The following is a 27105-nucleotide window of genomic DNA, read 5'->3' as shown; positions in this document are numbered from 1 at the left end:
CTTGGGAAAGTACATATCTGGGAGCAGCAGGAGGCTCCGCGCTCGCACTCGGGATCGGCCGCCTCACCACGCTGGTGCTCGCCTCTCCGCTCCCGCCGCAGCCCAAGGGCCCCTAGCCGCCGCCACCATGGACGCCATCAAGAAGAAGATGCAGATGCTGAAGCTCGACAAGGAGAACGCCTTGGATCGAGCAGAGCAGGCAGAGGCCGACAAGAAGGCGGCGGAAGACAGGAGCAAACAGGTCTGCGCCTCCCTCGACCGTGTCCGCCAGTCGCCTGCGCTGAGCTTGCCCGCATGACCCCGGGCCGGGGGATCGGAGTCTAGGATCCCTTCCTGCCCCCACCCGGAGGATTCGTACCCCCATTATACCCCAGGCCAAGGCGGCCAGGGGCACGTGTCTGGAAAAGAGGGAGGGGAAGCGCAAGATTGAGGCTTATTCTAACTTTTTAGTCTCGCTGAGGTCGGCTTATTTCCCTTCTGTGATTCCCATAGTTCGCCAAGTCTATCCAAGACCTAAAGGCACTTGATATCAATATTGTAAGATCGGGGGGGCAGGGGGGAAGACTTGGGTTCCTGAGAACTTTTGAAGAAAGGGCAGGAGAGAGGAAGCGTCAAATTCCTGAAAGACAAGTTCTTTGGACTTTTGAATGGGGAGAAAGGAACCTCAACCTGGGATGGAGACTTTAGAGGAGGAGGCGGGAGTCATGGAGATGTTTCCTAAGAACAAAGATGGGACAGAGTAGGATACGGCCGGAAAGTCAGGCAAACAGGGTCTTTTTTTTTTTTTTTTTTTTTTTTTTCCGACCCCAAGTTGTGGACTTGAGCCTGCTGGGACCTCGGCAGAAGGCTCATGGGGCGGGGGGTAGTTGTTGAAACACCAGCCAGTGGTCCCAGCTTTTGGCGACAGAAGGTTACTTAGGGTCCCTTGAACCCCAACTTGTTGGCCCCCCAAGCCCAAGAGTCCCCAGCCAACGTGGCGCCCGTGTGTTGTGTGTATGTTTAACACCCGCTCCGTGCCGGTCGCCCGCGCCCGCCCGCCGCTGCCCCCTAGCTTGAGGAGGACATCGCGGCGAAGGAGAAACTGCTGCGGGTGTCGGAGGACGAGCGGGACAGGGTGCTGGAGGAACTGCACAAGGCGGAGGACAGCCTCCTGGCCGCCGACGAGGCCGCCGCCAAGGTACCTGGGGCGCGCGGCGCGATGCGGCACGAATGGCTAACTCTGTCTTTCTCTTTCTCTCTCCCTCCCTGTCTTTCCCTCTCTCTTTCCCTCGGTCTGAATATCTGTGCACCCACACCCCCCGCCTTGCGGGATCACGCTGCCTGCTGCACCCTCCCCCACCCCCACCCCCACCCCATACCCCGCCACGGCCAACTCCCAGCTGGAAGATGAGCTGGTGTCGCTGCAAAAGAAACTCAAGGGCACGGAAGATGAACTGGACAAATACTCCGAGGCTCTCAAAGATGCCCAGGAGAAACTGGAGCTGGCGGAAAAAAAAGGCCACTGATGTAAGTGCACGCTTACACTGCTTCCCTCACCTCCTGCCGCATAGCCACTCTGGAGTCACCACAGGGGCTGAAAAGTAATGGAGGAGCATACCCTCCTGTTGGAAGCCAATACACAGCCCCACTATGACCCAGAGCACTGGATGCTACCTCTGACTGCTACTGCACACGTTCATTATATTTCATCCGTTCCTCTTTTTCTCCTCTTACCCCTTGGGTTAGATGTGGGTGGGTGAGTAGCTGGGAGAGCAAAGCCGCTGGAATTGGACTCTGGAGAAGAACCTTCACTACTAGTGGCAGAAAATCCGAGGTGGGTGTCATCACCAAGGTTTAATTTTCTTATCTTTCTTTCCTTTTGCCATCCCCAGTGTGTGGGACCATCTGTCTTTTGGTGGTGGCCTCAGTCAGGGTACAGAAAGTCTGGCCTCCGAACATAGTAATACTTTAATTTACCAGGTTGAGCTTCATAGTGGGGCACAGGGACACTTTGAGGCTTCCTTTCATACTAGGGAAGCATTAACCCAGCCTTTAAGATCTGCCTGGGAAGATGATACTTGCTTGGGTAGGCAGTCCAAGGCCACTAGAGCCAGAAAATAAGTGGGAAGTTATATATAGCTCAGTGCTTTATATGGTATAGTGAGCTAGCTGCCCCCTGCCCCTCCTGCTTGCCCCACCCCCACCTGTCAGCCCTCTGAGGATCACCACATACTTTCAGGGGTGATACACACAGGGCTAAAGCTCTACTAGCACTTTGTCCATTGGCCTTTGGAATCTTAATTGTAGAACTTGCCTCTTCTGCCTCCAAAAGTCAAGCCAAGGATTAGATTTCCAAAGAACCAAGTTCTTTTCACACTGTTGAATTCTATTCTAGAAGCTAATTAAGCCTAGTGGCCCAATTAGAAAAGAATTCCTTGGGAAGTTGGTAACTATTCCAAGAATGTCTGAGCACTGGGAAAGCTATGCCCAGAAGTTTAACCTCGAAGTGCAATAGCAGAATTTTCTGTATGGGAATAAAATGCAAATTACCAAAGGGTCTCAGGTCTTGAAATCTGCACAGCTTGAAATGCATATCCATATGGGCTCTGTGAATGAGAAATCCAGACATACAACACTTAGAATCTTACAAAAAGAAATTTTTAGTGATTATCAAGGTTCCTAGATAGGGGGTTTGGGAAAGCACCAACTTAGCTAAAACATTTAAGTTATAAACTACCTGGCTTAGAAAAAGAGTCAAAAACAAACAGAACAACCCACATGTAACTCTTAGTCTGCTTTTTGTATAATGAAGATCAGATGTCTGCTGTGTATATGGCTAGCTGGAGGATGTCTGTCTCCCCCAGATTCTTCAACAGAATGTTTATTTAGCTTTTTCAAAAGAGCCGCTGATAGATCAAGAAGAGATATTCCTTATAAGGAAAAGAATGCAAAGAATTTGAAAATAGCCCAGTAAGACTAAAGGCAAGAGAAGGAGAAAAATGCTTCTACAATTCTTAAGGGGAAAAAGATAATAATTGTAGTAATTATGTAGTGCTATCATGTCTTCATTGAAAAGTCTTGTTTAGAGGGGCTTGGAATAAGGTGGGGCAGAAATGGAAAAGAGACTAAACTCAGCTGTAGGGGCAGGGGCAGCAGGGGAGGGAGGTTATTGAATCTTGTTTTGGTTCTTTATTCATTGGAAAACCCTAAGTGTGTGTGTTTGTGTGTGTGTGTGTGTGTGTGTGTGTGTCTCCTTTTGGTGACTGTATTGATCATCTTTCCCTTTAAGACATTTTAGATTGAGACTATAGAGATGATGAAGAAATTTGTGAAGAAATGCTATATTTAGAATAATTTCTGAACTAGTAAAAATTGTAAAAACTTGAGAAGGAAGAGACAGATGTCACTAGAGGAAAGGAGAGCTGGGGAAGAAGTCAGCTTCCCAAGGAAGTGGGATTAGAAAATTTCACTGTCATTACTTCCCCACATAAAAACAATTTTACATTTTTCTATTATTACTACTAAAAACCTTTTTTTTTTTCTAATTTACCAATGTGCTTTACAAATTCAATTCCAGAGGTGGATTTTTCCTAGCCTAAAAGGTTCTCTTTCAGGAGGTAGCATCCCTGATGGTTTTGTTTTGAATTTTTGATTGACTGAGACCAAGGGAGTGCAGGGTTCCATTGTCTGGCCCCAGCTCTTTCCCCAATAATTGTAATCTGATATTTGTAGTGGGTCTTTATCCCCACTTACATTTTTACTGATTCTCAACCTTATCTAAATAAAGTTTTACAACTCAGGGAAGTTGTAAAACTCAAGTTAGTTTGCACCTAGTCAATTAAGTCAGAATTGCTGGGGTGGGAACCCAGACGGCAGGGCTTTTTTTTTTTAAATACCCAGGTGATTCCAGCTTGCAGCCAAGCATGAGAACAACTGTCCCAAACTCTTCTATAATGACATCAGTTTGAAAATGAACTCACCTGAAACAGAATTCCTCAGGTGTTTGAAAAGCAGGGTATTAAGTCATTCGCTGATTGCTTAGAGCATCTGCAAGTGTTCAGCAGTTTTCCTGTCTGCCCCTGAAGGTTCTTAAATGCCTTCTTCCCCCATCCTCAATGTCAGAGTCCCTCAGTCTGTTCTTAGGAGAGGAATTGTAACCACCAGGCCTGTCCAGTTGAACTGCATGGAAACAAAGCATGAGGCTCCACCTACAGGATGAAAGAACCCAAGCTGGGATTTGTGAGCCTCTCAGCAGACAGTGAGGAACTCCACAGAAAGTGTCAGGAAAGCAAAGAAAGCTCATTGTTACAGCATTGGAGGTTGAGGATGTTGGCAGGTGTGTTTTTGTTTTCTGTCTCTTCCTTCCCTAAGCGCCCCCCCCCAACTTGACCTTTCTTTTTGTGTGTGTGTGTGGGGGGGGGGTTACCAGGGATTGAACTCTGGGCACTCGACCCACTGAGCCACATCCCCAGCCCTATTTTGTATTTTATTTAGAGACAGGGTCTCACTGAATTGTTTAGCATCTCGCTTTTGCCTAGACTGGCTTTGAACTCCCGATCCTCCTGCCTCAGCCTCCCAACCCAGTGGGATTACAGGCATGCCCGCGGGGCCCAGCTACTTTACTGTTCTTAAAACATGCCAGGAACTGACTTTAATGGCTCTCTGTGACAGGTGAAGGGAAAAAGCCAAAAACGCAGCCCAAGAGGGGAATCTACAGAAGTCCGTCCCTAGAGATTGTGTCCAGAATGGTTTTCCAGTTGGTAGACAGAGGTTTTTTCCTAGGGTTCTGTGGCCTTCCTTGGGGGTGCCCTTTAAAGGCATCCTAGTCCAGCCCAGAATCCATCTAATTCCAGAAGATTTCAGAGACTGACTGGTCTAAAACTAGGGATGGTTGAAACTAGAAGACACTCTTGGTTTGTCTGAGATTGCACAGTTAGTTATGGGTCCCAACCTGACTCTTTAGCAGTGCCTGCATATTTATTAACTATCATTCGAGTTTTTAACTACATACAAGGTATTGTGAAAAATGCTTTAATTTTATCATAATTCTCATAACAACCGTATGAATACTATTATCTTTATTTTTACAGATGAAGACCAGACAAGTCATTTGCCCAAAATAACACAGCCAGCAGGGATGTAGGAGCCAGATTCAAACCTAGGAAGACTGCATTTAGAACAGGAGGTCCAACCACACAATGCTTTGTTAGTGGTTTTCGCTCCAGACTGGGGGCAAAGTTGTGATTAGGGTCTTGTGTTTCTAGGGTTCTTTGCGACAGGAACATTTCTCTTAAGCCACATTCTGGCTCCAAACCCCGCTCTCAGCGTCTCCTCTTCCTAGATGTAGTATCCGGATTGCAGAGCGCAGTGCTCCCACCTCCAGCAGGAGTTGCCATCGCCCTTAGCAGCCAGGTCCGTTACCCCGGTTACCACCTCCCGGCCGCTGGGGAGGGGAGCTGCGAGTCGAAGTAAGATCTTTGGCGCGGAGTTCTCCTTCCCGGTAGACCCCAGCAGACCGCTTGCCCAAAGCCCAGTCTTCGCGGCGGCGAGCATGCGCAATGCCTCCGGCGGGCCCCAAGTCCCCGGGGTCCGCGGCGCGCGCCCCGCCCCGCCCCGCTCGCCCGCGGTGCCCGCCCCCGGCGCTCGCGCACCCGTCCGCGGTTCGTCGGCGCCGCCCGGGAGGCCGTGACTTCCGGGCTGCTCCTGGGCCGCTGGGGGCGCCGCGGTTCGCAGAGCGGCCTGGGCGGGGCGGACAGGCGCTCAGCGGCAGCAGGAGCCCGCGGCGACCCTAGCGCAGCGGCCGGCTTCTCCATCGCAACCCGCTCGCTGCCGCCGCCGCCGCCCTTGCGATGGCGGCGAGCAGCTCTCTGGAGGCGGTGCGGAGGAAGATCCGGAGCCTACAGGAGCAGGCGGACGCAGCGGAGGAGCGGGCGGGCAGCCTGCAGCACGAGCTGGACCTTGAGAGGAAGCTGAGGGAGACCGTAAGGGACCCACAATCACTCCACAACCCCCTAGAGGCGCTACCTCTCCAGCCGGTCCCGCGGCGCCCCCAGGGCCCTCCGGGAGTTGGCGGACGCACGCCTCCGCGGCGCACCTGGCGCACCTGGGCCAGCTGGCGTCCAGCTCCGGGGAGGAGCCCTGCCCTTCCTTCCCAGCCCTTTCTTTCTCGCTCGTCTGAAAGCCCAGAGGGCAAGCCTAAACGGTGTTGAGAAGGTTCTGGAAGCAGCACTTTCTCAGGAAGGGTTTCCATTTCTGGGGTGGTCGCGTTGAGTCCGGGTCTTTCGGGAGCCCCGTAACGTGCACTTTGCGCTTACTGGCATTATTTACTCAGGCAAAGGAGAAGGAAGAGGTCCCTCCTTTGGGGGAGGGGTGCAAACAAATCAAGTTTGTAAGGTTCTGTCAGACATTGGGGCCTGGAGATGCTACACTCTGCAGTCCCTGTCGATCCTGTTTTTGTTTTTGTTTTTTTTTTCTGGAGACAGTTTCTGTGTGATGGTTAAGACATTGACAGCTCTGGGTTCTGTTGGAAGAATCAACTTCCATAGTATGCGGCCCTTTTCCCTTTCTTAATCATCCCTCCTCCCAAACTGTCTATACAAATAGATATTCCTTTGTTATCTAGTCTTGAAAAGGTTGGATAAATGTCAAAGATTGCTGGATGTATTCTTTTGCCAGCTTTCCCTCTTTCTTATTGAATACCTGGCTTCCTTTCTTCTCCTAAGGCAAATGTATCAAACAAACAGGAACAGGATTTCAGAGGGAGTTTAGTTTGGGGGTATTTGTCCATTTTGAGAGTATGTTTTAAATCAAGATGCTCAAAACACCTTGGGAATTTTATGACAAGGCATAATATGGTGTCCAGCTGTGTGTCATATACGCAGGACTCTTCTGAACTGAGTAAATCCTTCTGGTTAAGTGTTTGTATTGACTGTAGGGCTTCCTGCAGAAACTTCAAGACACGTTTTGCAGAAAGCACAGAAAAAACAAGTCCTCTTCAAACCCTAATTAGGGAAGATTTCAAATAAAATATAGACAGAAGGAAATTAATAGGCAAGAGATAATTTTTAATATTTGCTTTTGAAGACAAAGCAACAGGGTGCCCCCTTCACCAATGAATGCCTCTGAACTTGGCTGGGTGACAGATTAATTCCAGCTCCCTCTCTGTTTTGCAGCTGTCCTTGAACCAGTAGACATAATAGAACATGATGAATAAGAACAAGAACTCTGGACCCAGATTGCAAGGATTTGAATCCTGGCTCTACTACTTACTAGCTGGAGACAGTTAATCTTTTAGTTCTTCAGTTTCCTAAGTGTAAAATGTGGGTAATAATAGCACCTACCTACTGGTTAAAGGGTTTGGTATGTAAAGAGATTGCAGTGCAATTCAGCACAACAGAGGTAGTGCTATTTCCCCTGTTATAAACACTACACAGTACTGCCTAACTCAGTGCTCCTTACCTTCTGTTCATCACTTAGTAAGGGCTTTTAAAAATGGCCTGCTCATTTCACTTCATTGTAAAACTTTTCATTTAATACTTTTAATCAACTTGCCCACCTCCCTTGGAACTTGAACAGAGAGGGGTGTGAGCAGACTGGAAGGAATGTTTGGTGGGTTAACCTTGTACTGGTGATGTAAGTTGAAGAACTCCTTTCACCATAACAAGAAAGGGAATATGTGATTCTATGCAAGAGAGCCTTGATCAACTCCTGGCCTAGTGACTGATGTTAGGCCCCCTCCCCCACAAAAAACCAACAAATTTTATGAAGGCTACCTTATGACTTTTATACTCACCTTCTATTTTATGCATCGTTTTTATAGTAGTATTCCCCCATGCTAGTTGGCTAAGGACAAGGCTTTCATTCTTTTTAAGACTTTACATCAAAAGTGGCATAAATCATTTTTTAAAAATCTTAAGTTATTTTTTCAAAAAAAACAGTCTATCTGGATGAGTAGACACAAAACCTTATAATACAGGAACTTGAGAACTGGTTAAGAATTGTTCCTAACAATTAAGAGAATTTCAGATTGAGAATTGTTCCCTAATTTCTAAAATTGGAACTTCAATGTAGCTAATTTAGGTAGTTATTAGACACAGCCTCAACTGTGAATCAAGCTAGCAGTAAGAGTTTCTCTTGGCAGCAAAGATAAAGGTTTAGCGACAAAGCCATGAACCACGGCAAAAAATATTTGACTGGAAAGTTGGCTGAAGTTCAGATACTCCAGAGGTTCAGACAGGCTGTCATTAATTGGCCCTGCTAAACCAACACTTACCTTGGAAAAAGCAGCCAATCCTTATTTCCTCCTAGTTTGTTTTTCCAAGGTGTGTGGGCCCTTCAAAATGTTGGAATGAGGCTACTTTGCTTGATGTAATGGTTGACTGTAGGTCTTGTGACCTACAAGGGTTTTGTTTATTTAGTTGTCATTATTTTTTTAAAAAAGATAACAAGAAAGAGACTTTCCCCTTTCTAGATAGTACCCAGCAAATTAGGAGACTTATAGTTGCAGCCAGTAAGTTCTTAGTTGGTAACTTTATTAAGTCCTGGGAAATAAACAGTTTTCAAAAATGCCCAGCCCTTTCCCTCTGAGGAGTTGGTAAATATTTCTGGGAGCAGGAAACTGAGAGTACTTTTTGTGCTTGCATTGGCACTCCCAGAGTGGCTGTAATTGGAATGTGTACAGTACCCTCCATTTCTACTCTCATCTCTAGCCCAACAGAAGCACCACAATGCCTTGTTCAGGTCTCTTCTCCCTTGTTATACAAATATGCCTCATAAATTATAGGCTTTGGCACAGATAGATGAAGTTGTGTGTATCTGCTATCCATGGGAGTGCCCCTTAATGTCATCAGTATTTTGGGTGTCCCTCCCCCTTTTTCTTACCAAATAAGGGCAGAAGTTTAACTTGGCTTTAGTCACTTGATCTTACACAGCAGTTGGGTGAAACCTCTGTATAACTACAGTTTACATGAATAAAAAGATAGGAACTTTGGTCATCCCATGCTCCACTCTAGTTCAGGAAGATCTTTGAAAACATATTTCAGAGAACTGATTTAAGGATACAATGTTATTCTCCTACCTGTATTTCTTCTGCATAGCCTTAACAGGGGCAGTGGTTTTTTTGTTTTGTTTTGTTTTTTTTTAAGTAAAAATCATTGCTATTTTAAATTGTTTTTATATTGACTAAAACATCTGGATCTCATGAAAATCCCAGGCCTTATAAAGATTTTTTTTGTTTTTTGCGTTTTTCCAAATCTAATTTGGAGCAACATTTTGCTATATTGGGCAGGCATGCCCTGATTTCTTTACCTTGTTGGGGTGGGGTAATGGTGTGTGTGCCTTTGTTTTCTGTGTAGGTAGACATCAAATTCCTTGTTTGGGGACTGGGTAAAGTGGTGAGTTTGCCCTTGACTTCTGTATAGGTAGTTAGTACCTGCTGGAGTTACGGGCATGTGCAACCCTAAGGACCTCACAAGTTCAGAGTACTCTGTGATAGTTTAACAACAGATCTGCAAGAAGACATTGGTATCCTTCCTAATGCAGCAGTTTGTTTCTGAGTAGCTTATCACATGTTGGGACACAATAGCACTTTTGAAATAAAAGAAACTAACATCCCAAACTGAAAGACTTCACTTCAGTGTGGACATGTAGACCATTGTTGGAAGAAAGCTAACTCAGTACACTAAGGGTGACTTGCATGCCTGGAAAAAATTGCATTTAGGGTTTTGACCCTCTCCAATGCTTTTTTTTATTTGTCTGCTTTAAAATAGCAGATGGTCATGTCTATAAACTAGTACTAACAGGTGGTAGTACTGTATAACTACAGTTTACCTGAAGACTACCCAGGTGCTGTGATAAAAAGAACCTGAGAGAATATCTAACGAAGTCTCAAAACTGAGGAAAAAAATACCAGAAATGAAAGATGTAGGCCTTTGGAAAACAGAGCATAGTAAATAAGAGGAGGAAATAGTTAAAATAAAAGAAAGTGCCTTAACTAAATTATGAAATTTAACTTTTCCTGAATTCCAAGGAACTGTACACAGTTCATTGGATCTGTATTATAGGGAATTTAGTCCTGTCTTCCACTGAGGGCTGTATAGCCTGAGCATGCTCCAGCACTCTGGATCAGAGGTTCCTTTCTTTCTTCTCTTTTTAGTAGAGAGCTCGATGGGCAACTGCCACTGAATTTGACAGCTTCTTAGGATGGGGCTGGAGAAGTAGAGAGGGTTGCCTATTTACAGTGCAGATTTCCCTCTCATTTCCTGAATCAGAATCTCTAGGAGTAGGGTCTGGAAGTTTATATTTTTAATACACATCTTCTAGTTGATTCTGGCACCTGGCCGATTGTGGGAGCTGGATGATGCCCAGGGATTCTTCCAGCTTAAAAAAAAAAAAAACGAGACTCTTATTTTGTGTACTTCCTCAGGAAGAGCCAGCTGTCCATAGGTAGGCTCTCTGTGTGTGTACTAGTCCTTGCCATTGTGTGGGCATCCTGTACAAGTCCCTGCAGGCTAGTATTAGAGGACATACCCTAATGTCAGGGAGTCTAGGGTTCTACAAAATGTTCCTGGGGCAAAAGTGTAAGTGACATTTACAAAATAGCATTCTGCTAAAACAGTGTCGAACTATGGGATAGAAAGGCTAGAGTGGTGGGGGCAATAGAAAGTAGAGATTGAGGGGTGGACCTTTCATGTAGGGTAATCTTGCGTACCAGAGACAAGGGTGAACCCAGGTTGCCCTCTCATTCCTCTCTGGGGCTTCAGCTGTGTGAGTTGCTGGGAACATAGACCCAATTGTCACCCAGAGTTTCTTTCCCAAAAACATAAACAGCTACCCTTCTGTGAGTACCAGGTCCTCCAGGTTTAGACCCAGATCTAAACTAGAACAGGAAACTCAGACTTTGGTGACTATAAAAATGTTTTGGAAATCTTGTTGCCATTTATCTGATAGGCCACTTAGACTTGGTGGTTACAAAAAAGTTTAGAAAATTTGTTGCTACTTATCTGATAGGCAACAGCATCTGTAATGGGTATATTTACCCTTAGTGTCTCAACATTCAGGTTTGATTGCTTATTCCTGTTCCCTTCCCCTAGTCATAAAAGGAATACAATTTTACTGGAAACAGAAAATATAGAACAGTGAAGAAATCTAACTTGACCTTTAATGTATGTACACCCTTACAATTTTTTTCTAAATTGGGGTTATGACTTTAAAAGGCAGTTCCCTGTACTTTAAAAATTTGCTACCTTATCACCCTCTCCCTTCAAAGAAAACAAGCAGAAATCAATGGTCACCTACCAGTCATTCCTAGCTGGACTTATTGCTAGCTGTACACAGATAAGGATTGACTTTATGAGCCAGGTCAGTTGTAAATGCTTCTCCCAGGATTCATTTCACATTTGCCTTACTCCCTGCCTCCATCTATCAATTACCCATAGCTTTTTTTGTTGAGATAAAAGTGTATTTAAATGTTTTTGTGGTTGGAAATGTCTTATTCATTTCTCCCCTAGATAAAACTTGGCGTTTAAAATCTTACAAATCTAGGTGAGCACAAGTTTAATAATGTTCTTTCATAATTCCTTTGACTCAAGACCATGACCACAACTTCTCTCTAACTACATGTGCATTTCAGACTCTTGTCATGGAGTCATGAGCTAAGAAAATTGCTATTGTTTAAATTAGGATGTTTTTTCATTTATTTTTCAGTAGACATTTGTTGAGCCCATACTCTTCAGAGAACTGAATATATAATATATATATATTTACATATATATATATATATATATAATCTTGTATTTGATGAAGACAGATATACATAAAGAACTAGCATAGGAATATGCTAAGTGAAATTAACCAATCCCAAAAAACCAAAGGCTGAATGTTTTCCCTGATAAGTGGATGATGATACATAATGGGGGGGGGGCGGTAAGAGAAAAATGGAGGAACTTTAGATTATATAGAGGGAAATGAGAGGGTGGAGGGGGCGGGGTTATGAAAGTTGGTGGAATGAGACAGACATCATTACCCTATGTACATGCATGATTAAACAAATTGTATACATCATGTGCAACCATAGAAACGAAAAATTGTACCCTATTTATGTGCAATGAATCAAAATGCGTTCTAAAAAATTAAAAAGTAAAAGAATTAGCATGGGTCCTAAGATGTATATTTTAATATTTAGAAATCTGCATGTCCTAAAAACCCATCACCCATTCAAAGTGAATAAGGATGAATTACCTAATTAGTAAGTTCCATATTCACTTGCATTCAATATTTGAATGGCCACCTTCACAACATTGCAAGTACTCAAACATAGTAACAAATGTGTAAGACAGGAGGTAGTCTCTTGTATGCAGAGAAAGAAATTTTTATTTCAAACATAGATTCCAAGTAAAAACATTATCTTTATTCCTTTTCTCCATAAGAGTTTGAATTTTTTCTTGTAGCAGTCTTGACTTGTGAGAAATTCCAGTAGACTTGGGACAAAAACTCTTGGGAGATTTGTCATGGCCTTGTTCTGGTATGACCAGTTATTTTGAAGGAGTTACTGAAAAGGTGGTGGAGGGGAGGAGAGTTTCTAAGATTGTGTTGGGTCTCCATGTGGTACGCATTTTTAAATCACTGAATTTTCAAGTATTTAGCTCCTTTGTAAAACTCCTTTGAGAAAATGGTTTCAGAGAAAGGAGAGTTTAGTGAAATTCCCGATAACAGTTTCTGATGGTACTGCTATTGTCTTATGCAGCTGAACTTCTGGGTAAGTCCTGTGTCTTTGTCTACACCGTAGGCCCCCAGTGAGTGAGGTGGCTGTGATGAAGTTCGTCAATGGGCGAATAATGCTAGGGTGAGAAAGAGGCCATGTGAGTCTTTGCTAATGGTTCATCTATCTGATAAAAATTGTGTGTAAATATGGATGCTCACTTTGTAATTCCACTAAGTACATATCTGAGAACTCCAGAGTTGGTGAGGGCTTATAATGCACTTAAAGGTAACTTACCACTAGGCCAACACTTCTGTCTGAGGTCAGCACTTAGGTCCCAGCCACTTACTGTAGATGTGACCCTCACTTTCTCTCCAGCTCAGAAAGGCCTTCTTACTCTTTCCGCCTAGGCTGAAGCTGATGTAGCTTCTCTGAACAGACGCATCCAGCTGGTTGAGGAAGAGTTGGATCGTGCTCAGGAGCGTCTGGCAACAGCTTTGCAGAAACTGGAGGAGGCTGAAAAGGCAGCAGATGAAAGCGAGAGGTGAGAATGTCTCATCCAGCCATTTTAGCACAAGCCTTTCCTCCTGGCAGAATGAACAGGAAGCTCCTCTGATCTTTGAGGTTTAAAAATTTTACATTCTTCCATGGGGTCATCTCTTTAGTTGACCACATGTGTAGTTTGATTTTGTTTCTTTAAAATAAGTAGAACAGGGCTAAAACTGGAGCTCAGTGGTAGAGGGCTTGCCCAGCACACACAAGGCCCTGGGTTCAATTCCCAGTACCACCAAAAAATAAAATAAAGTAAATGGAACACCTAAAGTGTGCAAAGGACTGTTCTAAGCCCCAGAGTTATAAAGAGGAAATAGATACTGTTCCACCCCTCACAGAGCACATCACCCAACAAGCAAGACAGACTTGGAAATGAGAATTTCCAGGGATATGCAGTGGTTCTTTCATTCCAACCGATCGCAGAGCAATTGTGCATTTAAAAAATAATAATAACTACTTTATTGTAAAATACACCAAGGAGACTTGGGCCTGGTTAAAGAAACTGTGGGGTTTTAGTTGTCAAATAGGTGGAAGAAAAAAAAGCCCCAATAAAACAAATATGATCTGCAGAAGTAAATTGTTTTGGACTAGGATTTTTTGCAGACAAGACCCTTGTACACATATATATATAGTCAGGTACTTGTGTACTCTGAGCCCACCTCCACTGTAACATGACTCTACCTGGCTTGTTACTGTAAGATGCCACCTGTGGTAGTAAAGAGGAACTATGCAGCAGCACAACTAACCTCATGCATCCCAGAAAGTTTTTTCTTCTGTGCTCAACTGTTCAAGCTAATGTATTTGCCACATTGCAAAGAAGAACTTCAGGGAAGGCTCAATGAGGTGGGAGAATTCTACTTGAGGGATGATGTGGTAGAACACTGCAAGTGTGACTGCCCGTGTTGTGACCTGGGCAGGAGAATACAGTCCATCTTTACAGCAAGCCTCTGCTTCCTGCCACCATGTATAAAAGTGATTTCAAATTTTAGGGTTCAAGAAGCTTTTTAGCGTCAGTTTTCACCTCATTATTCACTGCTGCTTAGTGTTTCTTCACTGGCCAAGAGTTTTAAAATTCTTTATGATGAATAATCATCTCTTATAGTGTATATGTAACAGTGATGTGTGACTGACTTCCTCCTGAAATATACCTATTAGTGAACCATAAAGGTAGTCTGATAATGTTAGACTGTGGAGTAAAAGGAGCTAAGAAACTATTTACTGCAATCCCCTGGAGGAAAAATAAGAACTAGGACTCAGACTGTCACTGCCCAAAGACTGATGGCATATTTGTGTCCAAACCAAAGCTAGACCTTGGGTCTCCTCAAGAATATTCTAGTAATTGATCAAAAAAAATAGTTGTTTCTTTATTGCCTACTTAAGTTTTGTAAATGAGTCCCATTTTAACATGACTTGTTATTCCATAAATATTTAATATATCATAGATCAGTTAACATTTCCTGAAATGTAACACCATGCCATAGTGCCATAGAACCCTAATGTACACATTGATGTAGAAGCCAGTATCAGTCCTGTCTCCCAACATCACTATTTAGAGAGGGTTCCATTAGAGGTAAAACTTGGTTTCTTATCTAAATAATTCAGTTGAGTCTACTGAAACTGCTACTTTTAATACATGTGAAATGTTCAAATATCAGCAATTCTTATGGACTAGTGTACTATTTTTGTTTGTGGTTGATGGGATAAGACCCTTTTTTGTAGAAAGGTACACAAAAATAAATTTGCTTTTGTTGTAGCTTTTGTCCATTTTCAGACAAACTTCTCTCAGGAAAGGGAATAAATTCCTTTATGTATTTAACAAATAAAGCATCTTGGCTTTTATTGTTTCCATATTTTCCAGATTCAAATAGAATCCCAACATTGTACCTTTGATTTAACACAAAGTACCTGGACAGTTTCTGCATTACCCAAAGTGTGAGATTTCATTCACAATGAGCAGAGAGAAATGTGTCCTTTTTATTCTGCCTTTAGCACTAGAAGGTCTTGCTTCATGGTTTGGGGAATAAAAGTAACTCTACTCTATTTTGGTCTAAACTTCTTGGGCCACAGCAGGACAGCGTGGAAGGTCAACTCTAAATCTTGGAGTTTTTTACTTGTCTTTCTTTCCAGAGGCATGAAAGTCATTGAAAGTAGAGCCCAAAAGGATGAAGAAAAAATGGAAATTCAGGAGATCCAACTGAAAGAGGCCAAGCACATTGCTGAAGATGCCGACCGCAAGTATGAAGAGGTCAGATCCTAGCACCCAAAGCCTCATGGACTCCTAGCAGTGGCCTTCCAGGGGCTGGGGAAACAGTCTGCTTTCTTGGTAGAAATGGGTAGTTTTGAGAAGCAAAATTTCTTTGACTGCAGAAAATGGTTCTTTCTTTGATCCAGCTAGGGCTGGATCAAAGGCTGTATCAGGAAGCCAGGCAATAGCACTGGGAAGAACAATTAAAATTCCCTTGCTTAAAGACTAGGATAAAAGACCTTTGACCTGGAAAAGGGAGAGGTAAACCCTTGAGAAAGGATGTTCCTTTATGCAAATGATTTCTTCCAGTGTGATCCACCTAGCAGTCCAGTTTAGGCAACTGAGTAGCATCTACTCAGTAGATTCATGGAGGCCTCTCCTTCCAGGTCTTAGAAACCCACTGTCAGCACAGGTTCTCAGGTGAATCAGCTCCTGGTCATATTCACATGACAATGACCTGTGATAACAGAGCCAAAATGACTGTCAAAGTTTTAGTTTATTCCTCATTGTATCATATCATGGCTGTCCTGAAACAACATTAGCCCTCCTTTGTTTTGTTTTAATATTTTTTTCATTGTCAATGAACCTTTATTTTATTTATATGTGGTGCTGAGAATCAAACCCAGTGCCTCACACATGCTAGGCAAGCGCTCCTTCACTAAGCCACAACCCCAGGCCTTGACCCTCCTTTTTATTATTATCTTCAGATTATGCTGTGCTTGCTAATTTTGAACTGCTTCAGAGGATTCCTTCTTTCACGTTCTTCCTTCCTCTGAATATAGATTTGACCTTGTTAGTCAGCTCACTAACTCATCTCATGTTAATTTCTTTTGCCTTCTTAATTTCCTCCACAAAAAGGAGACTGAGGCACAGAACTCTACATTGGTGGAGTTCTTAGGTTTATTTTCATGTTTTCTTGGCAGCCCCCACCTTTTCAGTATTAAATGGGTCTCCTTTGATGAGCAGTATGGTGAGCAGTATGTCTGTATACTAATAGCAGTATGTTATTTTTGAGACTGGATTTCATATTTCTTTCATTTCATACTCTAGTCTGGCTGCTATGTAATTATGCAGATTTCACCAGGGCCAGACTTCAGATTGAGACTGTGAATTGTAGCTGTCCATTCTGGGTCTTGGTGAGTGAAGACACTCTGATTTTCTGTCAGCACTCCTGAGGGAAAGTTACTTCTCTTTAGTCTACCCAAATGGGGAGCATCCTGCATATAGACAGGAATCCTTAGGAACTGATGCAGCCTGATCCCCACTCAGACAACCCCCTATACAAAATACACAAGCCCCACGGTGTGTGTATGTGTACTGTGTTTGTCCTGTTGCAGGTGGCCCGTAAGCTGGTCATCATTGAAAGTGACCTGGAACGTGCAGAGGAGCGGGCTGAGCTCTCAGAAGGGTAAGCGGGCCCAGCACCAGGAGCGTGTGGGGTGCTGCAGAGCAGTGACTAAACAGCATGACCTTCTGGCAGCTGCACATTTACCTGTTTCAGCTCCGGGCTCCTTTTGTGCTCATTTGTTGTGGATGAGCCACGAATATGGAACACGGAGGACTCATGTGGGGTGTCTATGTATGAATGCGTGTATCACTGCATGCCTTACCTGCACACTGATTTTGTGAATGGCCTTGTGCATTTCCTGTGTCCACTAACAGCCAAGTTCGACAGCTGGAAGAACAATTAAGAATAATGGATCAGACCTTGAAAGCATTAATGGCTGCAGAGGATAAGGTACTGATGGCTCATGTGTGGTTTTTAGGTTTAACTGAAACCTAGAAGTCTTTCAGCTTCCAATGCCTACTGGTTGGTTTGATGTAATGACTGCACCTTCACTACACCCTCTGCTATTTATATCTTGCTTTAAGTGCTTTCTCTTGGTCCTTTATGCTCCTTTGTTTTTCCCTTCATAAATGCTCTTAGGGGCAGCCAAATAAGAAGCCAAATTATCACTTCTGAGTTGCTCAATTTTGTGACCCTGCCTTTCCATTGTTGCAAAGGTGGAAGGCGATATCCATGGCAAAATTGAGCATTTTCATGCCTGATAGTTTGGCTTCTTGAAGGCAGTCCTTCATCTCTAGGACTTGGTTTTCATTTTTTCCCATTCCTCTCCTTTTTATCTCCTCCTTCCTTTGGCTTGTCTCCCACCCTTTCTGCCTCTGATCGAAAACATTAGCAAATGTGCCGAGCTTGAAGAAGAATTGAAAACTGTGACAAACAACTTGAAGTCACTGGAGGCTCAGGCTGAGAAGGTAGGCCAGGAGCATGGTATGGGGAAGGCATCTTTTAAGAGCTGCTAAAAAGAGGCCCACTGATAAAAGCACCAGCACAGTAGACATTTTAATAAATGGCAAATTTTTGAGATGATTCCTAGTGGTTATTGAAAAACAGGTTTTTAAATAATATTTTTAGTAGAGAATATTTTACGTTGGGTATGTGAGTCATCAATTTAATTTCAACTGGATAAGTTACCTTGTTCTCATCCCATGTAAAACAATAGGCTAGAAACAGAGAATGTATTATAGTATGCCATTTGATATTGGAGGTTCTGTTACCTCCTAGGAGATCCTTAACATCTGTTGGTTGAGCTGGTGAATTCTTTTTGTTAGAAGGGTTGAGTACAGTGAGCCACAGCCTGACATCTGGAATGCTCTTTCTAATTACAGTACTCGCAGAAGGAAGACAAATATGAGGAAGAGATCAAGGTTCTTTCTGACAAACTGAAGGAGGTAATATCATGAGACTTTTGGATGAAGTCAACTGGATTTTAATAACATTTATTTCCATGGAGCTGGTCAGGGATTTTTTTGTTTTTAAAGTTACAATTGATCGAAGCCAGGGTTATTCAGATGTAGTCTTGGAATTAACATGCTGTGTTAGCTGCCATTGCTCACAGTAGTGACTGAAACTGACAGTTTTAAACCCATTTCATGGGTGATATGCTTGATTTCCATCCTCTAGTTTTCCCTGTATTTGTGGCTACTAGAACTGTGAAACTTCTTAAACTTTGACTCAGATAAATTAAATCATTACAGGCTGAGACTCGGGCTGAGTTTGCGGAGAGGTCAGTAACTAAATTGGAGAAAAGTATTGATGACTTAGAAGGTAAGATCTTAACTATTGTTTTTCATTTAATCCTCATGGTTGAATACTGACCTGGCATACAATTGTCCAATCCAAGTGCATCCACCTAAATAAATTTCTTTGCTCTTGCACTTTCTTCCTTACTTCCTCTGAGGTTTTCGTCTGTGGCTCTTAAACCCTTGGACCTGAGTCCTTAGTTCTTAAGGTGACTGGTTAGCCACCAGGCAGCAAATGTCTCTTTTTGAAATGCAAAGCCCCCCTTCCCTCGCCCCAGCATTTCATGCTCCTCAGAAGGTAGTGGGTTTAATTTTCATTGTGAGTGAGATGCTTGTAGGTAAGAGTGACTCTGGTATATTTTGTGTCTTTAGTGATATCTCCTAATTGTCAGAATGGTGTGCATTTGTTTTAGACACAACCCATCTTCTTCCAAGTATGAATGCAGTGGAAGGGCTTGGGTATTTTAAATTATTCATTAGTAAAATAATCTATATCCTCAAATGAAGCAGGAACAATAGGGCATAATATTTTGAGATTATGCTTAAGCATTTCTCCTTCAAGGCATGTAGTTTTCATTTGAGAAACACCAACTCTATCTCACAGAAATCCTAAATGTTGAGCTCTGAGGTTTGTGAAGAGTTAGCTGTGACAAAGGAAAAAAAAAAGTTTATCATGGGCAGAAAGAGTTAAAGAAGGGACTGGAGGTTGGTACAGATAATAATAACCATAGTGGAGAAAACAAATGACAAATAGTTGCAAAACAGTCTGCCAATGTGCAACTGAAAGTGTGACTTTCTTTGCTTTTCAAGGCTCCTGGACTAGGTACAAGCAGCTCTGGAGGGAATACCACAGGAGCAGTTTAAATGACACTAAAAAAATGAATATCCCAGTGGTCTAGTTTGGTCAGGAAGTCAGTGGTTTGAAGGTGGAGCTAGATAAAGATTATAGGCTTTAATCACAAGTTGTTCTTCCAAAACACTGCCTTTGGATATTTTTTCCATTGTTTATAGCTACAGCTACAGGTGGCTGACTGCTCTGGTGTAATTAAAATATAGCTCTATAAAAAGAAAGATGTTCCATTTCCCACCAGGAGAGACAGACTTCTGTAGTTTTGTTTAGGATTTAGCATGGTTTACTGATATGCCTACCATATTTGTTATGATTTTCATATTGAGTCTTTCTCATTTTAATTTCTAATGGGTTTTGTTCTCTTTGTTTTTGTTTCAATTTATTTAAAAACAAAACACGCGCCTCCTGCGTTGGCACCTGCTGCGGCACCAACCCCTTCATGCATTGCCCTTTCCTTGCTGCTGTGTTGGGATGGCTCCTGCGCCACCCTCGCTCACCCTCCATCTCTTGATCACTCTCCATGTCCTTGCACCTCTGCCTTCCACTTCCTGGTCCTAGACGAGCTGTATGCTCAGAAACTGAAGTACAAGGCCATCAGCGAGGAGCTGGACCACGCTCTCAACGATATGACTTCCATGTAAATGCTCATGCATCCTGCCTGCTCGCACCTGTGCCCTCATGCTTATGTGATAGCCTCACCACCGCTCCCTTCCTGCTCCATGACCTCCATCTTTGCACTCTTCTGTTTGCTCTCATATATAACCATTGTACTAATATGAAGGCCAAGAAGATTCAGTTTGTGGAGACCATTTTCCTTTTCAAAGTCCTTTTCTTTGGTGAACACTCAATTAGATTGTTCCCACCAAGTGAGGAACTGGAATATGAATGACCTTGAATACTATCCTTTCAAGAAATTAAACTAGATTTGAATAAAAGTAGGCCAGGCAATTGTACAGGAATTTTTCCAGAAATATCAAATTTAGTTTCCTGAGATTCCATGAAGTACAATATGATCATTTTCATAAAAGAAGTGTAAATTTAAGAAAACCCTAAAATATCAGATTATTGAGGATCTGAGGAAAAGGAGATGACTCAGTATATCCTAAGGAGTGACTCTGTAAATGATCCTCTCTTCCTCACTTGTAAGAGTTCTAGAGCAAAATGATTGCTCCAATATGTGACCATACCTTTAATTTTCTGTTTATGTGAAAAGGCCCACAGTAAACATTTGCTACAAGCTGTGACCAAAGGGAAGGGGGAGTGGTAAATAAAACATAGCTTACACAATATGAATTTGGGGGTTAGTGGTCCAGATTTTACTCCTGTGAGGCTCTAAGAGTTGGAGTAGGTAGCTTTGTTCTCAGGAGAACCTTGAGCATATATAACTGATTTGCATATCACTAACCCTACTTAAACATTAAACTTAACTGCCTCTATAAATTCTAACCTGGAATGTTTCAGAGGGCTCTTCATTCCAATATCACATTGGATTCCAGTAAAGCTGGAAAAGCTGCTCTCTAGGCCCACCTGTCAATTCTTTACCCATGCAGAAAAGCAGTAGTTTTAAGAGTGGCATGTGCCTGCTGCCTTAGAGATATAGAATCTCCACACTGGGGTGGGGGCAGGTAGCCCTTAGAGAGTGGCTATCACCATGGACACTAGAAAGAAAACCTCCTCCCTTATTTGTAAATGAGGGGATGGGGTGGATCATTTTTCTCTGAGGTCCTCTCTAGTTCTAAAGTGTGATTCTGTGGGACAAACTTTAAGTGTTAAGTATGAAGAAATGTCCTGACAGCAGGATTTTAGCTTAACATTTCTTTTTAAATTCCGTTCATGAGTCTTCCCCAAAAGTTGACCGGAGATGGGCCCCAGTCTAGACATGGTTGGGCCAGTACAGATTCCCCCAGGGTACAGCTGGCAGTGGGTTTTGCGAGCATGTCTGCATCTTGCCTGTGTTTCAAGTGCTGCTCTCCTCTGTTAGTTATGTCTTCCTTTTTCCCATTGTGCCACTTTTTTTCCCCCCTCTTTCTCCCACCTTTTGTCTTCATGCAGATAAGTTTCTTTGCTTCACTTCTCCCAAGACTCCTTCATCAAGCTGGATGCCCCACCTCAGCTCTGCACTTATCTGTTCTCCAGCTGACCTGGTTCTTTCTCTTAGCACCTGCCTTAGGGCCAGGCACATACTGTGCTTTCTATTGTATAGAAGCTCTTCGTTCCAGTGTAAAATAAACACTGTGTAAGCTATTGCTGTTTGCTATTCTTTTTACTTCTTATTTATTGAAGTTTTGGTTTCAACACTGAATAAAACTACAGTTCTGCTTTGTGCATATGAGGGTTAATTTCTGGCTGCTGCTTTTCTGTTTTTTTTTTTTTTTTTTTTTTCTTCATTCTGAACATTACATTAATATCAAGAGTTTCTAAACCAGTAGTTACTTCTGGAACTTTTCTATTAAAAAAGAAAAAAAAAAAAAAATACACGTGCCTGCATCCCTCTGAGGGTTTTGCTTTCTGTAAGTTAGAGTAAGGGCCAGGCCTCTGTGAGTTTTAGGAACTATGATAGTTCTGGCATGCAGTGTGGGTTGAGAATCTCTGCATAGGGGACAGTACTTGTCAGGAGTCAGAAGATCTGGCTTGAGCAGTGTCTTCCTTTGCCAGAGGTTTATTTTGGGCCATGGCAAGATATAGAAGACAGGGCTCACTATTGAAAGGCTCATGATAAATGGCCACACAGCTGTCCCACTGAGCTAGCTAGGAATTTACTAATTAGGAAAGTGGAAAGGAACTTGGATTCAAACAATGTAAATTGTGATCATTGTTGATCATTCTTTTATAGCACAAAGATAAGTTCAAGGTTTCCATAGTTTATTCCTTACTGACACCTTCATTTTAATTATGAAAATGACATGGTAGATTTTCTAAATATGACAGCTGTAGTTGAGTCATGGTTATTAATTTTTGTGTTCTTAAGCACATGTGTTTCTTAGGGGTTGTACTATATAATCTTCCTGTTTAATAGCTGGACTTTTTCTTCATTTATGAACATTTTAAAATTATAGCCATTAGAGTTGATATAATTATTATTTTTAATCCCAAAAAAAGTAGTTGGTGAGAATTATTGAGAATATAGTTGTATTTTATTTGGGCTTCACCATTTTAATTCACAAACAGCAGTTAAGTGATTTTTTAATTACAAAATTAGAACTTTAAAATGATGTGGACTTTAGTTTCTTAATGCTCAGCATTTCTCCTTCCTTAACAATCTGACTATATTTCTCCTGTGTTTTAAACATGGGTCATCTTCATCTGTTTTGTGTAGTTGTTTGAGGGCTGATTTACCACTGTACTTAAAAAATTTAGAAAAAACTCTGAAAATAGTGTCAGTCACTTTACAAAGTCTTCAGAGCAAAGAGAATGCTTTTTAAAAAAGAGGGCTATGAATTAAAGTATTTTAGTAATGATATGATAGACATTTTCAAATTTAGAATCTGGACAATGACCCTGGAGAGTAAAATAGCCTCTGTTATTTTTTTTTTTTTTTTTCTTTTGCTAAGGCTTCTTGGGCCTGCTTTTGCCATGATTCCTGCCTTGTTCTTTTTTAAAATTGAGAGTGATGAAAGTGACCCTTCTCTGAGTAATCCTGCTATAGACAAAATGACAAGTCCAAAAGTTCTGCTGAGCAGATGTTCAGTTAAGCCTGGAGGCACAACTCTTTATTGAAAAACCTACTAGAGATTTCACATACATTTTTCAAGTATTGTCTACAAAAGAAATAGGAAGGTAATGGATCAGGAAAGCAGGTCCCACAGCCTAAAAGGTGAGTCTACATAGAACAGGAGGGAAAGTACTTCCAAATGCATACGCCCTCAGGTCATCAAGGCACAAGAGCTCCATGACAGGTGAAGGGGTGAAAGCCTCAAAAAGGCTGAAATAGGGACCACTGTATTTAAACTGAATATACACTGGCCCTCTGGAATCTTCATGGTTTCTCTAAAGTTCTTCGTTCCTGCTGGGCCAAACATTTGGGCTCAGCAAACATAGCCTGTCTGTCTGTGGCAGCAGTTTCCTATGAAAATAGTGTGAAGACAGTAATGGGGTTATATTTTGTAAACCCCACTGGGTGTGGTGGCCTATCTCTGTATTCCCAGTGACTTAGGAGACTGAGGCAGAAGAATTGCAAGTTTGAGGCCAAACTTGGCAACTTGGTGAGACCCTGTCTCAAAATGTAAATGGGGATATAGCATAGTGGTAGAGTGCCTCTGGGTTCAATTCCCAATACTGGGGGGGGGGGGGGGGGGAATTGTACATTTTGTAACTTCCAAGCATATGCCACATGCAGGACCCTGAAAGGTAGCAGGAGTGTGGAAAAAGATGAGCTGGAAGTGTTCTTTGCCCTCCATGAGCTAGTCTTCTTGTACAAAGATAGATGAGTGAGGTGAATCTAATAGACATTGTGTGTTTTGAGTCAGCAAGGAACAGTAATAATTGTGACTGGGAGCTACCTGGAGGAGGTGACCATAAACTGTGGTTTTGAATATCCAGAAACTTTGGATTGGCAAAGAGAAAATAGCAGCAGATGTTGAGAATTGCATCTCATAGTGAGCCAGTAAACAATAAGCGTAGCATCTTACCCATCTCCTACTGTTCAGGAGAGAAAGTTAACAGGAAATCTCAATTTCCCAATAGGCCTGGGGGCTACTGTTGGCACATTTTCCCCAAGGGGTAAAACTATTAGCTTACCAAGATGATTTAAGTAGAATTTCTAGGTCCAGGTGGTCACAATCACTCAATCGTGTGTCTCTCAGCTTTTCCTGGTGAGTACCAGTCTCTTGCTTGTCATTGGGTATCCCCTAGATCATCAGATAACAGAATGTTAAGGTTGGATTCCTTGCTACTTGAGCAGATTGGATCTCAGTCTATAAAAATTGTATCACAGGTCTTGGTGGTGATGTTTGAGGTTTTGTTCATTTTATACACATATATTAGCACCAAACATAAATGCCATCCTCTCAAAGTAAACCTAACTTCTAAATTAGTGTTGAATGAAGATAAATACTTGTTATTTCACTACTGGAATAAAGTAACACATTATCAAAGAATTGAGAATGTGTGCCCTGTATCCTGGTGATTGGCAGAAGAACAAGGAGCTTAGTTGCACATTTCAAAAAGTTTCAGTGCAGCAGAAGCAATGGCACCCACTTGGTACTACCTGAGGGGAAAGCCTGCCCTGTGAACAGAGGGGAAGGGGTTCTGGAAGAGTGGGCAGCAATGGTAGGTCACAGTTTCACCTAGGATCTCCGCTGACCCCTAGCAAGGGGTGGATGACATGTGGACACTCCTCCCCCTCACCTCAGTTCCAAGATCTGTTGCCAAAAGCTACACATGGAACAGTTAGTTCATGAGGTGATTTTAGTAAAGTACAAGAGGAACATCACTCTTCTTGTTTCCTGTGCCTCCCTTTTCCTTCTCTCCCCTTCAAGAAATTCTGACCCTTCGTCATTCTGCCAGGCCTTTTACCATTTTGGACAGATGGCAATGGGGTGAGGGTAGACTGCTCAGCAAGTGATCAGATGCTGTCCTGCCTGAGGTATCTCTGTGTTCTCTATTAACTGTCTCTCACCAAGTCTGCCTAACCTCTCTTCTGCCTCTTCTTTTCTGCTAACCTACTTGCTGACCTGTACAGATCAACTCTACCAGCAACTTGAGCAAAACCGCCGCCTAACTAATGAACTAAAGCTGGCCCTGAATGAGGATTAAAAAGTGTGAAAAAGTCTTGGGCTGAATTCTAGGAATGGAGCCCATGTGCAGGAAATCTAAGACTGTCCAACCCTCAGCTAATAGGGTTGAAAATGGTACTTTCTTCTGCAGAAATGCAAATGAAAGGAATCGGCTAAAGGGCACTGGCTTTACCTGTATTTTCCTCTATATATCAGGAATAATTGAGTTCTCTTTAATCCCAAGACAACTTTTATGGTAAAATACATATATTGCATATGTGAATAAATATTTATAACAAGTCAGCACTCTTTTGCAATAGCAGGTCCTTCTCTTTCAATGGATACATAATGAGGACCAAAAAAATTGTTTTCTATTTCCCAGAGACGACTGAGTCCTGCTTTAAGTATATATATATAATTACATATTTGTATTCCTAACTTCTTCATATCTAGTATAGTATTTGAAATATAATTAAATGTACCTATGCTTGGGCAAAATAGCTTTTGAAAACAGGAGCTCATATCTGAAGTCCCTGGTTGTCTGAAAGGTATGCTTTATTCAGTTTAATGGTGTTGCTGGAATCTTATGAAAATGTCTTGCTAATACTAAATAGAATACTATAAAAATATTAAGAGAATGTCCTAATGAAGTGTGCATGAAACATGTTGATAACTTTATGAGCAACAGAAATAAATCATTTTAAAAGTTGTCAAAAACCTATTATGTCATCTTTGTTTTCTGTGAGGCCGTGTTACAACACGACTCCCAGACCTTTAACTGCCTGTAACTCAGAAGCATCTGCTGGTATTAACTTCTCCAGTTTGTATAACAGTGCTGCAAGCTGTATTTGGTTTTTGCCTCTCCCTGTTTCCACAGCACAGGATTGGTGAACCTTCACCAAACCCACCCTGCATTTTATTCTCAGGGTGGATTGTTGGTGCTGGTGCCCCTGACCACACTAAGACTCTGCTGTGCCTGTGGTTCCTTTGGGTTAAAGATATGTTCCCCATTGTAGGTCCTTGTCTAGAAATGAGTAATGTCTTAAAAGCATGCTTAGTTCTAATCATCTCATTCTGTTTTTGTGATTGATGTTTGCCTGCCTGAATGTACAAAACACCACTGTGTCCAAAGCACAGCTATTTATGACTTAATTTTCTAATCCCACAACAGAGAAAGTGGCTCATGCCAAAGAAGAAAACCTTAGTATGCATCAGATGCTGGATCAGACTTTACTGGAGTTAAACAACATGTGAAAACCTCCTTAGCTGCGGCCACATTCTTTCATTTTGTTTTTGTTGTTTTGTTTTAAACACCTGCTTACCATGATACCCCTGAAATGCATTTTTATTTACTTTTACCACTGTCACAGAAACATCCACAAAACACCAGCTAGGGCAGGAGGTGGGAAAAACACACCAAAAAAGGCAAGCCCACATCAGGACATCGTTGGTTTAAATGTGCCATTTCCCAGGACGACATTGCCACACTTTATATGTAGAGTTTAGCCACACAGTTTGCTTAGTCAGTGTAAGACTCCTCACGGAAGCAGAAAGATTTCCACTCTAAGTGCCAACAAATAGGGGCAACAGGAAGATGGATATTGGAGACAATCAGTTGTGAATTGGTGCTACTTTAAACAAAAGGTCCCCTGTGGTCTTTGTTCAATATTGTACAATTTAGAATTCTGTCCAACACTAATTTATTTTGTCTTGAGTTTTACTACAAGATGAGACTATGGGTCCAGTATGCCTGTATTCACTAAAGCCGAGGATTTGAAAGCCACACTGCTCTTTCAAGGCTTCCATTCCTTTCTGATTGGCACACTTGCAGCCCCTTAACAACTCTGTAGGATAGCATTCAATATGGATTTCCACTCTCCCATTGTCCATGTTAAAGTGAAAGATTTAGGCACTACATACAATTGGTCAAGAAAAAAACATTTTCTTAAGAGTTATAACTATATGTAAACATTGTATAATGATA

At 42.3% G+C, this 27105-nt stretch overlaps 1 protein-coding gene across 6 annotated transcripts; it reads left to right on the top strand.

Moving 5' to 3' along the window:
• Window positions 1-27105, top strand: Tpm1 (tropomyosin 1). Of its 6 annotated transcripts, none has more exons than XM_047541300.1 (10): window positions 1-241; window positions 1380-1497; window positions 7696-7703; window positions 13087-13220; window positions 15356-15473; window positions 16811-16881; window positions 17654-17729; window positions 18144-18206; window positions 18513-18582; window positions 21460-21734. In XM_047541300.1, exons 1-10 carry the CDS (start codon window positions 128-130, stop codon window positions 21645-21647), a joined length of 960 nt encoding a protein of 319 aa, XP_047397256.1. In that variant the 5' UTR covers window positions 1-127; the 3' UTR covers window positions 21648-21734. The 6 variants fall into 6 exon arrangements, with proteins under 6 accessions (XP_047397256.1, XP_047397255.1, XP_047397254.1 ...); XM_047541299.1 differs by lacking the exon at window positions 21460-21734 and adding an exon at window positions 26293-27105 and having other exon boundaries at window positions 2-241; XM_047541298.1 differs by lacking the exon at window positions 21460-21734 and adding an exon at window positions 19966-20048 and having other exon boundaries at window positions 8-241.

The sequence above is a fragment of the Sciurus carolinensis genome, chromosome 2, assembly GCF_902686445.1.
Source record: "Sciurus carolinensis chromosome 2, mSciCar1.2, whole genome shotgun sequence".
NCBI lineage: Eukaryota > Metazoa > Chordata > Mammalia > Rodentia > Sciuridae > Sciurus > Sciurus carolinensis.
This window is presented reverse-complemented; position numbering and strand designations above follow the sequence as displayed.